This window comes from Astatotilapia calliptera, unplaced genomic scaffold (genome assembly GCF_900246225.1).
Source record: "Astatotilapia calliptera unplaced genomic scaffold, fAstCal1.2 U_scaffold_10, whole genome shotgun sequence".
In the NCBI taxonomy this organism is placed as follows: Eukaryota; Metazoa; Chordata; class Actinopteri; order Cichliformes; family Cichlidae; genus Astatotilapia; species Astatotilapia calliptera.
Window position 1 is genome coordinate 399502 of NW_020535619.1, and position 15953 is coordinate 415454.

Genomic DNA, 15953 nt, shown 5'->3' on the forward strand with positions numbered 1-15953 from the left:
TATTGACTTTATGCATGTATATATTCTTCCTGTTCACCTTGGACACACAACAGCACTCTGTTTGTTGTGATTGGATCTAGAACAGCCAACATATCCTAATCTAGATGATTTCTAAGGTGGTATCTGGGATGAAAAGTTAAAATCAGCTTGGATGGCCTGTACTGTATGATGGCCTTGGTTGCACCACATTGATAGCCATGCAGGGTGGTTCACTCCTTGGGCAAGAAGACTGTGTCTTATTCTCCTCACTTCTCCCTCCCTTCCTGTCTTCTTTCTCCTGTACAGTGAAAACAAAAGGCCTCAAGTTGTGAAAACTCTTCCCCTTCATCATCTTCCAAATCATCTCTCTCATCTAAAATCCCCAGTATTCTCTGAATAGAGAATCTTTTCACAATCTTGAATGATAAGGATCCAAGTGGGTAAAGTTATTTATTTGTTGTGTTCCTATTTGCAGCTGGGATAGATTAAGAAAAACTATCGGCTGCCCAAATTACATCCAGTTTAGAAGACAAACATTGAGTGAAGTGTTTGTTTCATCATCCTTCACAACTCATCAACCAGGTGTCACAAACTGCAGCAGGACAGTACAAAGCATGTCATACTGGATGGCTGCAACAACCAGAGTTTTACCTACCTTTGGTATTTCGTGACAGCATGAGCGTAATATTTACTGAACAGAGTCGTCTTCTGTAATCTTTTCAGATTCAGATTCAGAACACTGTATTTATTTTCAAGGGGCAATTAGGATACTGAGCTTTCCAACCGTACATACAATACACAAACATCACATTGGGGAGACAGGTCAGGCTAGGTAGCTGGCTGGTCAGCCGCTAGAGCAGCGACCTGGAACCAAACAGCAGAAAATGCACAACATCAGGAAAGATGAGGAGAAAAAATAACTCCTCCCAGACTGAGCTCCAACAGGGAGATCAGTTTGAGAACAGACAAAAAAATGAAAACTCTTAATGCGCCATAGAATCACATGACAAGCAACAGGGATGGGTAAAAGGTGAGAGAAAGCCGGTGTAGACAGCGCACCCGGGCCTGCAGCATTTGCGCTGGTCCCCTCGACCCACCGTCTGCACCGGGAGGGGATAAGCATGCTTAGGATGGGAAGGAACAGTCTAAACACCGTCTGTTATCAGGGTGAGATTTGTTCAGCTCCAGCCTTGAGACCACAGCTCGCGCCGGTATGTTAGCCGCATGAGCTGATGGTGGCTTTCTTTGGTGCGAACAACTGCATGTCAATTTCACAGCTGATCTAACAGTCCGTCACTCGTCTCTCAATCTCCCGTTGGAGAGCCACGAGCTTCTCCGAGAGGTTATCGGTTTTGTGCTCAAAGAGCAAAGTCTGAGAAATCACGACCACCATGAGCTTCTTCAAGATCTTATCCATGCTGCATTCAATGAGCCCATTTTGAGAAGTCACGACCCGTCCCATTGTTTCAGTCACAGCGGGCAGCCTTGTGGGGTTTGAACAGCTGATTCCGCTTTCTTTAATCTTCAGTAAGCCAGGGCCAAGCCAGCTCAGATCAGCAAGAACCCTTTGCTGCTGTGAATGTCCGTGCTGCTACATTTCAGGATCTGGCTCTAAATGTACAAATGGATCTGAGAAGATTTCCAATCATGTTTCTACTAGATTTACAGTTTGTTTTCATGTCTTCTGACTCAGAAGGTGGAGCAGGTGGAGGTTACAAGGAGTAAGTGCTGCTATAGAAGAAGAGTTGTGTTTTAATGAAGCTATTTAGTTAACCAATAATTGTATTGCATGCTGGCATTAAAAATGTTTCATTTGACTGATTTAATTGTTTGTTTGTTTTCTTCCAGACTGAGTGGCTGTAACCTCTCAGAGAGAAGCTGTGATGCTCTGTCCTCAGTTCTCAACTCCCAGTCCTCTAGTCTGAAAGAGCTGGACCTGAGTAACAATGACCTGCGGGATTCAGGGGTGAAGCTTCTGTCTGCTGCACTGCAGAGTCCACATTGTACACTGGAAACTCTCAGGTCAGGATCCAAACATATCATTAAATGATATTATTGTATAAACAACCAAGCTTTATAGAATTGGCAGGTGAACTTTTCTTTATCTTTGGATTGCTTAGGAGATTCTTAATTACTGTCTGAACATTTTTTACAGTCACATATTTTGTTTTAATGGTCAAACAGAATTATTGTTCAGTTCAATGAGCAGGTAGCTGTGAGAGTCATAATAATGAGGTATATTTGTATTAAAGATGACTAAACTTGAACAGTAGCTGTGAGTTACTTTGTTTACTCATGTGTACTGATGTTGTGAGTAATTTAAAGCTGAAGTAAACTTGTAATGAGTTTAATAGAGTTTCTGAAGTAAGTGTACTTGGAGATATGTCTGTGTTTACTAAAGTCCAGGAGCAGGAGGCTGTGTGTAGCATAGAGGAACCCAGACCTCAGCTTTGTCTCCTGGTTTCTGTTGCTGCTGTTACAGTTTCCCCTCATCGTTCCTTCAACAGTCTCCTCACTGTAACAAATCAAAGTGTTACTGTATAGATTCACGTCTGAATGTTGCCATGTGCTATTAAAACTGAAAGCGATGTTTCATACACCCACGTGGTTCAGTCACACAGTAACTGATGGTAAATAATGTTTGTGTTGAGCACATCGTACAGGTCAGCTGCTCCACACAGATCTCAGGTTTACATGCTGGAACAGTTTGTGATCATGAAGGATAGACCTCACTTCCTCTTTGTTTCATACAGATGTGACATGAACAATAACACATTCATGAAATCCTTTTAGGAAAACAAACACTATTGTAGCTGGAGAATATATTTGAATGTAGGATAATGTAGGGGATCAGAAACAACAGTAATAACTAACCACCACCTCACCATTTGGGTTGGTAGCTGCATGTTGATTGATGAAGTCATTTTCTTCTTCCTCCATTTCTACCTTATTAACATCAGATTAAAAGCTGCACAGAGACAGGCCCTGGACATGTTTAGCCTAGCTTAGTACAAGGACTGGACATGGGGGAAACGGCTCTCATCACTGGATCAAAACATGAAAACAAATCTGAAGTAAAGTTTTGTTGAAGTGAACTGTGGTGGTGCCCAATGTTCCCTCTAAGCTGCGCTCGTGCAACTGCGCCCTGCTGGCACGTCTCTGCAGACAGAAAATCTGTGTTGCACACAAAAAAAAATCAAATCTCAATTGAAATTAAAATTAAATCTTTAACAATTCTGTTCTGCAGTGTTAGTCAGTGACTGGCTGCTCCCATATGGGATTAGAACGATGCCACCTTATCCCATAGTCCAGCCAATCACGCGATTCACATTCGTATATACGCAGCTAATCAACGTCGCTGACAGGCTATGACAGCGTCCTTATGTGCCAACACCGGTGTTATAGCGAGCAAAGTGGCTGATGATGAGGTGAAGCCACATTAATGACAACGTGTACAACCACTGGAGATGTGAGCAGGACAGACGGAGCAACTGAGGGAAAAAGTGTGGACTTTATACCAGTTTTTAAATTGTGTTGATCGGCCACGTAAAACCAGAGTTATGATAAAATATCTGCAATGTTTGGTTTTCTTCCTGAATAGTATTGTTGTTTATAACAATGATAGTATTCGGTATTTATTGCAACAAACTTTGTTGTTTGCAAAACTCAGTTACTTTTTTGAAGAAGTAACTATATAATTAATTGCCCAACATTGGTCATTATATCCTGTATTTTGCAGACAGAGTTACAGACTCTCTCCCAGACCACAGACTCATAATACAAGTCAGAGCTTTATAAAAATAGAAAAAATAAAGTTGTGTTCTCAAAATTAGAGTTCAAGTTATTTTTACTTCCAATAGTGTTAACAAACTACAGGTCATGAACAAGGTTGTTTTTAATTTTCATTGTAAGTGGGCTAAAGCAGTTAATTAAAAGTAGTCTAACATAAATGTAAATGCTGTAATTTGATTACTTTAATAAACCATGTAACTTGGATGGATAAGATGCTGGCGTGACCACAGTGCACACGTCTGCTGTTGCTCACAGTGGTCCAAGGGACGCTCAGGGAGTTTGTGTGTTCGCTCAGACACATGAAACATTAGAGGGAACATTGACGGTGACTGGCAGGGAAAAGGGGAATGATAAGACTTACTGTAAATATAATTATGTATGTATTGAAAAAGGAACAACTAAAATATTCCAGCTGAAAAAATGAAATCAGTTTCAGTTTATGAGCTCTGTTTGTTTTCTTTACAATTCCAACCTTTTATTTTGAAATGAGCTGCTCATTCCTGTTTAGAGTTGATGAGCTGATGTGAGTGAGAGGACTCAGGCAGCCTGACAGAGTTGATGTCCAGGTCTTCCCTGCTTGTCCTGATATACATAAACATGAGTATCCTTGCAGGTCAGATCTCATCAGTCACACCTGTTAGTGCAGCTCTCCTCTAGATTGTAGTGCTTGTAAAACTAGGATGATTTTAGGAGCCTGGACCGCAGATCTAAGGGAAGATATGAATTGGAAAGACTAAACAAACCTATTAGAGGTGTTCGCACTAACATAGATAAATACTAAGATTTACACCTTTAGTGTCTCACAAAGGGTTGAAAAGTGAATGTGCACAGAGAGGTTGGTGGTGAGACGGGCACTTCCAGCACTGTAGATGTGTTCCAGCTCAGTGTTCATGGAAATAATCCAGAGAGCAGGATTCCTTGATGAATGTTACATCTTCTTAAAGTTATAATCCACAGGGAAAACTGTGAAACTGTCGATCTGATATCTAGTCAACCAATCAGGTGTTTACATGCCCTTCACTGATCTCCAGCCCCACCTTATTATCAGTTTCTCTCTCTTTTACATCTGAATTATCTTCACTTCACATTTCAGTCAGTTCAGATTTCATTAGCACGTTCACTTTAGCATAATCCATTTTAATCCAAAAACCTTTCTCTTTAAACTCTGTTTGTCAGTCACAGTATATCCAGTACAATCCTCTTTTTCACTGCGTCACACACATTCAGAGATCAGAGTGTCCTGTGTGTGCTCTCATTCACTCACACTCACTCTCATATGGCTGAAGTCTGTTTGTACACAGGCTGTCAGCTGGCCTGAGTTAGGCCTGTCTCTAAAATCATTATTTTATTACTTTTATTCTGATTCATCAAAGCCAAACTCAAACATATTTATATTTACTGATTATGTTCTCATCAATAATTAACAGTCAGTACATTCAGTTATGAATCATAATTCAGTGTTTAACATATTATCACAGATGGACTGCACAGGAGATCTCCTTTATGAAGAAACTGTGAAAGTTTGTCCAACAGTGGGAAACATTTCAGAGAACATCTCAGAGAATATCTGTGAAGCAGAAACTAAACATAATAATAGAAGAAAAGCCAAATAATGATCCAAATCCTGCTCTGAGACTATCAGACAGTAAAGGCTTCCAAAGACTGCTCACCTCTCAGACTTACTTAAAGATGCTGGTGCTGTCCACAGATCAGCTGACCTGCTGGGTCTCCATGATCAGCTTTGTTTCTTGGAGATAAAGGCTGAAGCCTTTAGAGCTTCAGTTCTCCAGAGCAGCAGGATGTCTGAGGTCCGCAGAAACACAAAAACACAGCAGCTAAAAATAGTTGTTCAAAGAAAACGAGGTGGGAGCTGCTGATTCCTGAGCTTTGATACTGGATTAGCTTCAGTAGTTATTCCAATCACTGCTGTAGGAGCTACATTTAGTCACAGCTGACTGTCGTCTTTGAACAATCACAATGACTACTGTTCTAAAAAACAAGCACACAAAGAACCAATGAGAGTGTAGAACATGATAAAGAGCTCCTGTGATGGTGGCAAAGAAATGAGCAGCAGACGGCCGTCTACATGTTGTAGTGGTTTACAGTCACCAGGGGGCGCCGTCACGGCCACGCAGTCAGTGGGCTGCTCTGCTTGTGCTGTTGTTGGTGAAGCTGAAGTGAAAGCGAATGTTAAAACAATGAAAAGTGTCCACTGCAGCCTCCATCTGAGCTTGTCATGTTCTTCTTCTTTGATCCTTCGTGTTTGTGCTGAACACTGCTGTCGCTCTCTTCCCTGTTCCCGCCCACTTTCTAACCAATCAGCATTGGAGCGTGCACAGCGTCGTCCACACTGAGCTTTGTTGTGAGCGCATGGACTCGTCTGCAGAACATTTGTATGGGCTCAAAATGTGGTCATAAATATTTTGTACTTGTAAATCAGGATTTGTATGTGTAAAAAGAATTTGTGTGTGCGTGAAAAAGATTTGTATGTGTAAAAAGGATTTGTGTGTGCGTGAAAAAAAGATTTGTGTGTGTGTAAAAAAAGATTTGTGTGTGGACTTAGCCAAAAAAAATCCCTGCAAGTTACAAGTACGAATTTTGACCCTATTTTTCTTCCTTTCATCTGATTGGTCAATGTCATGTCAATCACAAATGTAACTATCCAATCAGAGAACAGATGGGTTTGGCTGTCGGAGGGGTGCTTTTTTGACCTGACGTTCCCGTCACAAGTGTTTTCTAAGTGAAGCTACCAGGTTCAGGTCCAGCTCTGTTTATCTGGAGCTGCAGTAAATGATCCGTCCTCACAAAGCAACACAGACACCAGATATGCAAACACAGCATCATACAACACAACCAAGAGATCCAAAGAATTATCTCTGCATTTCTGTGGCTGATGCTGCTGGAACGAAGCTGTTTGAAACCTTGTTGTTCTGCACTTTGGGACCTGAAGAGGAACCTGAACCTCTGTGCAGAGGGTTCAACTCTGAGGATTCCTGTTCAGTTTTTTTATTTCACACAGCAAAACTTGACAACTTTATGATAAATGTACGACTTCAATGTGAAAAATTCATTTTTTTTCTCTTGTTTGTTTGAAGCTGCTTCCTGTTGGCTTCAGCTGTTTGGAGTTTCCATTTTCTAAACGTCTACATTCTGAACCTTCTTCAGCTCTGAACAGATGATGAAACACTGAATGATTTCAAGCTCACACTTTGTCTAATAAACTTACATCTTTCATTTTTTATTCAGATTGAAGGACTGTGATTTGTCAGAGATCAGCTGTGATTATCTGGCAGCAGCGCTGAAGTCCAACCCCTCGTATCCCAGAGTGCTGGACCTGAGTGGAACCTACAACAACCTGCAGGATTCAGGAGTGAAGCAGCTGTGTGTTCTTCTGGAGAATCCACGATGTCGATTTGAAACTCTGAGGTCAGTCACATGTTTTAGTTGTGCTGAGATGAATATGATGTGAAAATTGTGCTGACACTGTGGATCAGTAGGCCCACACACCTCTATACAGGAAGTCTGGTTCTACTCTTTGTAGAACTTCTGATCCCTGATCCTCTGAGTCTGACTCAGTAGATAATGCAGAGTTCTGAGCTGATGTGGGTGAGAGGACTCAGGCAGCCTGACAGAGTTGATGTCCAGGTCTTCCCTGCTTGTCCTGATATACATAAACATGAGTTTCCTTGCAGGTCAGATCTCATCAGTCACACCTGTTAGTGCAGCTCTCCTCTAGATTGTAGTCGATGTTAAACTAGGATGATTTTAGGAGCCTGGACTGCAGATCTAAGGGAAGATATGACTTGGAAAGACTAAACCAACCTATTAGAGGTGTTCGCACTAACATAGATAAATACTCAGATTTACACCTTTAGTGTCTCACAAAGGGTTGAAAAGTGAATGTGCACAGAGAGGTTGGTGGTGAGACGGGCACTTCCAGCACTGTAGATGTGATCCAGCTCAGTGTTCATGGAAATAATCCGGAGAGCAGGATTCCTTGATGAATGTTACATCTTCTTAAAGTTATAATCCACAGGGAAAACTGTGAAACTGTCGATCTGATATCTAGTCAACCAATCAGGTGTTTACATGCCCTTCACTGATCTCCAGCCCTACCTTATTATCAGTTTCTCTCTCTTTTACATCTGAATTATCTTCACTTCACATTTCAGTCAGTTCAGATTTCATTAGCACGTTCACTTTAGCATAATCCATTTTAATCCAAAAACCTTTCTCTTTAAACTCTGTTTGTCAGTCACAGTATATCCAGTACAATCCTCTTTTTCACTGCGTCACACACATTCAGAGATCAGAGTGTCCTGTGTGTGCTCTCATTCACTCACACTCACTCTCATATGGCTGAAGTCTGTTTGTACACAGGCTAATCTGGGACTCTCCACCATTTGACCCTAGAAATAAAGAAGCTTCTTGGATGAGAGGTGAAAGGCGAAACGTCTTCAAAGAACTTAAAGAAGTCCAGATGCCTTTTTTCTAAGCTCTTTAGATGACTGCGAACCTTCACAAACTGTTATGATGATTTCTGATATGAGGTTCAGTTCTACGGTGGTGATCGCAGGGTGTGCACAGGTCAAGTGCCACTATGACCCTCCAGAAATTAACGAGGACAGGGGATGATCGTTCAGCTCTTTAATGGCAGATTTAGTGAGGGTGTGGGTATGTGTGTGTGTGTGGTTCTACAAACAGAATGGAAAATAGAACACAAATTACAATCAAATTATAGACAACAATAATCACCATATAACATATTACAGCCACATACTTGTCTTATAGGCCCTAATACTAAGCTGGCGGCTTTTACTTATAGTCTGAACCATATTTGACAACAAAGAAAATAAACATCTTCCCATCACTTAACTCTTGTGCCCCACTCACTTATGATGCCAACTAAAGAAGGCAAATACACATAACAAATCCCCAACTCAAACTGAACTCAGTTTGGCCTAGGCGAACTTAGCTTAGCTTAGCCCGCTTAGCTTAGCGATAACTTAGCTTATAGAAAATGTACAAACAGAGGACGTCCAGAGCAAGAAAACATACAGGCTATCCTTCTTACACAAGAAATATCCTGTAACTCACCAGTCTTATGGACGCACACTCTCATTGAACCCACATAAACTGCTCCCGAGCATAACTTGTGATTCACACTGCCTTCATGAACACCATTTTCCACCCCAGTCAAACATTACTCACAAAACGGCCGCGCCCTCTAGTGGCGAGGCAGAAAACTGCATCACAGTCCTGCCTTCGGAACAGCCGCCCCCAAACTTGCCCTCGCAAGTTTGCAGAATGTCATTTACTGTCCATTTTGTTCTGGTACTGCAGGTAGTCGAATAAGGTGGCTCACTGGGCGTACGTAGGTACGGTCCTTTACGTCCACTTCTGCAGATCGGATCAAACCATCAGCTCCGGGGAATACCCTGTTGATCTTCCCAACAGGCCATGATGCTCTGGGAAGATGGGGATCCACTATCATCACCACAGTGCCCAGCTGGATCGGAGCAGTGTCTTTCTGCCACTTGACCGTGTCTGCAGTGTAGGCAGGTAGTGGCGTATGAACTGTGTCCAGAAGCGATCGGATAACACCTGACAGGTCCTCCATGATCGTCGTCCAATGAGCTCTGAGTCGTGGTATATCACTTGGGGTAGGGAAGGGTCTAGCCGCCCCATCAGCAACAAATTTGGGGTAATGGGGTCTGGGTCAGCCACGTCTGATGACACGTACCCCAAAGGTTTCGAGTTGAGTATTCCCTCGATCTCGATCAACACTGTTTGGAGTATTTCCTCTTTTACAACCTGTGAGCCCAATGTGGAGGCCAGAGCTGCCTTTATGGACCTGATCTCTCGCTCCCAGGATCCTCCAAAGTGGGGAGAACTGGGAGGGTTAAATCGAAACTTGATCTGCTGCTCTGCTAACTTGCCTTGTAAAGAGGGATGCAGGGCTTTGAAAGTTTCCTGGAGCTCCCGATCCCCACCTCGGAAATTTGTTCCCTGGTCACACAGTATCTCAGCTGGTTTCCCACGACGAGAGACAAATCTTCTTAATGCCATTAGAAATGAGTCGGTGTTGACACTAGACAACACCTCAATATGAATGGCACGAGTCGTCAAGCATTTGAAGAGCAGGCCCCAGCGTTTTTCATTTCTCCGACCAACTTTCACCTGCATTGGCCCAAAGCAGTTGATGCCTGTTGAGAAGAAGGCTGGCTGATGTAATCGTAGGCGTGCAAGGGGAAGGTCAGCCATCTTTGGGTTGGCAGGTTGGGCTCTCCATTTTTGGCACTCAGGGCAGGAGCGCTGTTCGCTTCTTACGGCTTCACGGCCGCGAAGAATCCAGTATTTCCTTCTCAACTCTGCAAACAATCTCTCTGCTCCTGGGTGTTTCAAATCACTGTCAGCCTGTCGGATGAGTAGTCTGGTGACTGGATGTTTAGGGTCCAATACTACTGGATGTATCACAGCAGCTTCCAAATCATGGCATCGTCTGAGACGACCACCTACTCTTATGAGTTGAAGCGACTTATCAAATTCCGGGTCTAGGCAAAACAGACGGCTGGATGAGAGAACTGGTTTCCCAGTGGTCAGGCACTGGATCTCATCAGGGAAACTGTCTTTCTGAGCAGCTCTCAGCAGAATAAGCTCAGCCTCCTTGTAGTTCTCTGATGTGAGATTGTCACCAGCCGCCCCGTGAAGGCACCTGGCTGTTTCTTCCAAAAGCTTGCTAAAACTGGTAAACTGCTGTGCATCAGGCAGGGAGACAGAGTCAGTAGACACAGCTAAGCAAGTTATTGGTTTACGCTGCTCCTCAGCAAAGTCTGTACATGGTGTGGCTGGGTGCTCTGGCCACTGGTCTCGATGTAGCTGCAGAAACGGGGGCCCACATGCCCACCGGGACTGGACTGTGAGGTCTTGTAGCCTTTTACCCCTAGTTAGATCATCTGCCGGATTGTCATATGTTGTCACATAACGCCAAGACTGGCTGTCTGTCAGTTCCTGGATTTCAGCTATCCGAGTTCCCACGAACACCTTGAAATGACAGGACTCTGACTGGATCCATGTTAGGACAGTGGTGGAGTCTGTCCATAACACCACTCTGCATAGTGGTAGGGTGAGCTCTTTGGTCAGCAGGCTAGCAAGTTGAGCTCCAGTCAAGGCTGCACATAGTTCCAGACGTGGCATGGACATCTGCCGTTTAGGGGCCACCCTAGAGCGGGCAGTCAGGAAAGCAACTTCCACCTTTCCAGCAGCATCTTCCGTCCGTAGGTAGGCAACGCTTCCATATGCTTGTTGAGATGCATCGCAGAAGATGTGCAACTCACGCCTACTGTCAGATTTGTCCAGCTCTGGGCTTACATAACAACGTTGTAGACTAATGTCGTCCAGATGTTGCAGCTCACCCTCCCATTCGTTCCATGCCGAGAGCAGGTCACTTGGTAACAGGGGGTCATCCCACTCACGCTTTTTGTCCCACAGCTGCTGGACTAGTACCTTCGCCCTCGTTGTGAAGGGGACGAGAAACCCTAGTGGGTCATACTGACTCGCCAGAACCCGGTAGATGTTTCTCATGGTAGGAGGATTCCTCTCCAACTGCATGGACTTGTAGTGCAGAGTGTCAGAGCAGCACATCCAGCGCAAACCTAGAGCAGGTTCTTGAGGGTCCATATCAGTTTGATTCAGCCACTGTACGCTGCTCTCCGATCTTATTTCCTTTGGTAGATGGCTGATGAGATCTGGGGTGCTGCTGGCCCACTGTCTGAGCTCAAATCCTCCCTCCGATAATAGTGACCGTAGTTTGTCCACAACCTCTGTGGCCACATCTGGAGAAGAGAAGCTCTGTAACCAGTTGTCAACATAAAAATTCTTCTCAATGGAGTCACGCACGTCATCTCCCTGGTCACTGGGGTCATGGACGTGTCGCTGGAGTGCATAAATTGCACAGCACGGTGAGCATGTTGTCCCAAAGGGGAGCACCTGCCATTCATACACCTTGGGATGGGTGTCTCGTTGCAGATCGCGCCAGAGGAAACGTAGTAGTGGCCGGTCCTCAGGCAGTAGTCTCACCTGGTGGAACATCCCCTTGATATCACTGCTAACTGCGATGGAGCGTTCTCTGAAGCGTAGCAGCACACCAAGAAGAGAGGCCCCCAGGTTCGGGCCTGGTAAAAGCAGCTCGTTGAGGTTCTGATCCCTATAGGTGAATGAGCAATTAAACACCACACGGTTCTTTCCGTTGTGTGTCACCATGTGGTGGGGGATGAACCATGATTCTGTGGAGGCCCTCATTTCCTCCTCACTGATTTCTCTGACATAGCCTGCTGCTATCAACTTTGCCATCTCCGCTTGATAAGCTTTAGCCTTCTCTGGGTCTCGACTGAGGCGCTTCTCCGTGCCACGTAGATTGGGGAGTACTGCTTCAGGTGGCACCCGGAGTGTAGGCATATCACTGACACGCAGAAGGGGAGTTGAACATCTGTTTACTCCCTCGACATTCAGTCTTGTCGTCTTTGCCTCCAAAAGCCTCATAGCTTGCGCTTCCCTCCGAGACTGTGTCACTAGTTTCTCACTTCGATATGGGAGAGTGTCAAGTTGCCAAAGCCTCTCTACTTGACTATGAAGCTCTGATTGAGGAGAGGCAGTTGAGAGGAAGAGGCACTGTTGTGGTTGAGCAGAGTGCTTAAGGGAGGGGATTGGTCCCTGTAGTACCCAACCAAGTCTAGTCTTGACTGCAGCTGGTCCTCCAGGTAAGCCTAGGCGCACAGGTTTGATGGGCGTTACTAGGTGAGGACAGTCAGAGCCGATCAGAAGGAGTGGCTGGGCATTTGTGAAGGGCTGCAAGGGAAGCCTTCTCAAGTGTCTATATTTCTGTTGAAGTGCCTTCACAGGGTAGGAATGTTCAGCCAAGCCTAGGTCATCTGCTGTGAAGGCTCTCTCAATGGTGAATGTTCTGGATGGTTGGCTGGCAGGGGAGACTTTGACTGTCACTGATGCACCATGCAAGGTTCTCAATCCTTGTCTCACCGTACGTAGAGTAAGACTCTCTGCCGTGCCCTGTAACTGCAGTCTTTGAGTGGCCTCAGGGAGAAGGATCGTCCTCTCAGATCCATCATCCAATATGGCGAATGTCTCCAGGGTGTGCTCACCGTTCTGCAGCAGCACTTTGGTTATCTTCAGAAGTACTTGGCTACAGCCAGCACGCCGGTCTAGATAACGTACCTCAGTAGATGGTTTACTCCCCAGCTCAGCGACGTGTTCCATTGGTGGATTGGGTGCAGCAGGTCTGAGATTCACTTCATGCAGGGCCTCTAGGTGTTTTCCCCTGCATGTCTTACACTGCACTTTAAGTCGACACTGAGCGGCCTGGTGGTGCCGCCCACAACGCCAGCAGCGATTGTTGGACTTAATCCAAGTTGATTTCTGCTCCTTAGTCAGCATCTTGAAGTTGACACATTGATCTAGGAAGTGCAGAGTGTTATTACAATATGGACAATAAGCTGTGTGCTTCTCTTGGACCTCAGAAGTGGAAGGGGTTGTGGCTGAGGACCTTTGGGGGGCAGTGTTGTGTGTTGCACCATGCAGCACGGTGGTAGTCCTTTTGGTGGCTCGTTTATCTCTTTTCATGCTGCTCCTGTCTCTCGAGCTCTCCTCTACCTTCTCTGTGTGATCTCCGCCCTCTTGAATGACCAGCTCATACTCCAGCCACTCTGCAAAGTTTCTCAATGATGGTATTCCATCTTTCTGTGGGTAAAGGTAGCGGCGGAAAGCAGCACGTAGGTCTTGGGGTAGCTTTCGTGTCAGTCTAGCAACATGAAACCCGCATTGCAGCTCTATGTGTCCATCTTCCCCAAGTTGCTCTAACATGCCGACCAGAGCACGGACTCTCAGTGCAAACCTTCTGAATCCAGTTGTGTCACCTGGGCGGATGCTGGGCTCATCCATAAGCTCTGCTATCCTCTGCAGTGACAGCTGGTGCGGCTTACCATAATGTTTAATGAGCGAGGCCATCGTGTCAGAGTAGGGGTGAGGTGAGTTACTGTAGGAGTCAGCAATTAAAAGAGCTTCCTCAAATTTAAGGTGGTCACATAAGACCTGATATTTGAACCTCTCCGTTGCATCAAAGGGGAGAATATTGTCTAGGGCAAGCCTTAATCTAGCAAACTGCCTGGGATCACCCTGCGTGAACTCTGGGATGGAGGGCGATGGTCCTCTGTAGGTCTTCTCCTTTACACCTATGGCTGTAGTGGGAGCCAGCACTTGTTCTGGGGGGAGCATGTTCGCGTCGAAACTAGGTCCAGCTAGTGATTGAGATAAGGGGGTGGACTGTGGCGCACGAGGCTGAAACTCAGGAGCTTCAGTGGCTGAGGGTTGCTGTAACTGTAGCTCTTGTAAGCGTTGGCTAAGCTCTTGTGCAATGGCTGGTAGCGGTGGAGGTGGAACAGACTGTACCTCTGGTAGATCAGGATGATCTCTTGGGAGAAAAACTGGAGGTGGTGGTACTGGCCATTCTTCAGCTGCATCCTGTGTGTAGGATATATTGTGCTGCTCTGGTCTCAGGGGAAAAGGCTGTGTAGTTAGAGGTGTGGAGACCCAAGTGTTATCAGCTGAAATGTAGCCCCCTGGTTGCTGGGCAGAACGTAAGCGGGTGGATTCCAACGTGCTGACATTACGATCCATCTGCCTCCTCATGTCTCCTACCATCATCTGAAGTTGCCTGTTGTCCTTCTGCAGTTGCTGCACAATGTTCATGAACTCCTGAGGGATGCTGGATGACACTGGAGTCTGTCCTGCAGCTCGCATAGAACCAGGAGTCTGGGTGAGGGGCGTCATCTTGGCGTATCCCTCTCTAGTCTGCTGTTGCTCCAATGTAGCAATGGGTGGCAGTGTGTAGCCTTCATACTGAGTCATCCATCCTGGTGGTCGCACAGCCCTCCGTGGACGTGCACCTGCTCTCTGGGGGTCATAATCCATCTTCACTCTGTAATCACCTCTCCGGCTCGAAGGACCAATTTTGTTATGATGATTTCTGATATGAGGTTCAGTTCTACGGTGGTGATCGCAGGGTGTGCACAGGTCAAGTGCCACTATGACCCTCCAGAAATTAACGAGGACAGGGGATGATCGTTCAGCTCTTTAATGGCAGATTTAGCGTGGGTGTGGGTATGTGTGTGTGTGTGGTTCTACAAACAGAATGGAAAATAGAACACAAATTACAATCAAATTATAGACAACAATAATCACCATATAACATATTACAGCCACATACTTGTCTTATAGGCCCTAATACTAAGCTGGCGGCTTTTACTTATAGTCTGAACCATATTTGACAACAAAGAAAATAAAAATCTTCCCATCACTTAACTCTTGTGCCCCACTCACTTATGATGCCAACTAAAGAAGGCAAATACACATAACAAATCCCCAACTCAAACTGAACTCAGTTTGGCCTAGCTAGGCGAACTTAGCTTAGCTTAGCCCGCTTAGCTTAGCGATAACTTGGCTTATAGAAAATGTACAAACAGAGGACGTCCAGAGCAAGAAAACATACAGGCTATCCTTCTTACACAAGAAATATCCTGTAACTCACCAGTCTTATGGACGCACACTCTCATTGAACCCACATAAACTGCTCCCGAGCATAACTTGTGATTCACACTGCCTTCATGAACACCATTTTCCACCCCAGTCAAACATTACTCACAAAACGGCCGCGCCCTCTAGTGGCGAGGCAGAAAACTGCATCACAGTCCTGCCTTCGGAACACAAACACCTCATCAGTGGGACTCTCAGACCTGCCAGCCCTTTGCTACAATCACAAAGCTCTTCATTGAAATCAATGATATCAAAGCTGGAATTATGAGTCCAAGTCTTCTGCTGATTCAGCATCACATTCATCTTTGCTCCTTGTTCTGCATGCCCACCATGGACTTCATTCCTTTCCAAGCCAACCTTGACTGTCCTTTATTCAGCTCATCCTCTGCTTTACTTTTACACCTGATTTTAGCTGCTTGATCTCTCTTTTGACAAGTTTCTGTGCCTCAATCTTTTTCTTCTCTCCCTCATAACAAGACAGCCTCTTCTGACTGAGAACATGTTGGCGTGATTTACTAATCCAGGGCTGCTTATTGGGGAAAATAGTTCTTGTTTTCAAAGTAATACCCATTTTTCCC

The 15953-nt window shown here is 45.1% G+C and overlaps 2 protein-coding genes across 2 annotated transcripts in view; one reads left to right on the forward strand and one right to left on the reverse strand.

Annotated features, from left to right (window-relative positions):
• Positions 1–15953, forward strand: part of LOC113017311 (NACHT, LRR and PYD domains-containing protein 12-like) — a 199206-nt gene that overhangs the window by 164682 nt on the left and 18571 nt on the right. Inside the window, exons 3-4 of the mRNA XM_026160475.1 lie at positions 1828–2001; positions 7018–7197. Coding sequence (XP_026016260.1) covers positions 1828–2001; positions 7018–7197 — 354 coding nt within the window. The remainder of the gene's footprint in view (positions 1–1827; positions 2002–7017; positions 7198–15953) is intronic.
• The window catches only part of LOC113017310 (NACHT, LRR and PYD domains-containing protein 12-like), a 262419-nt gene that overhangs the window by 97715 nt on the left and 148751 nt on the right, over positions 1–15953 (reverse strand). The window lies entirely within an intron of this gene.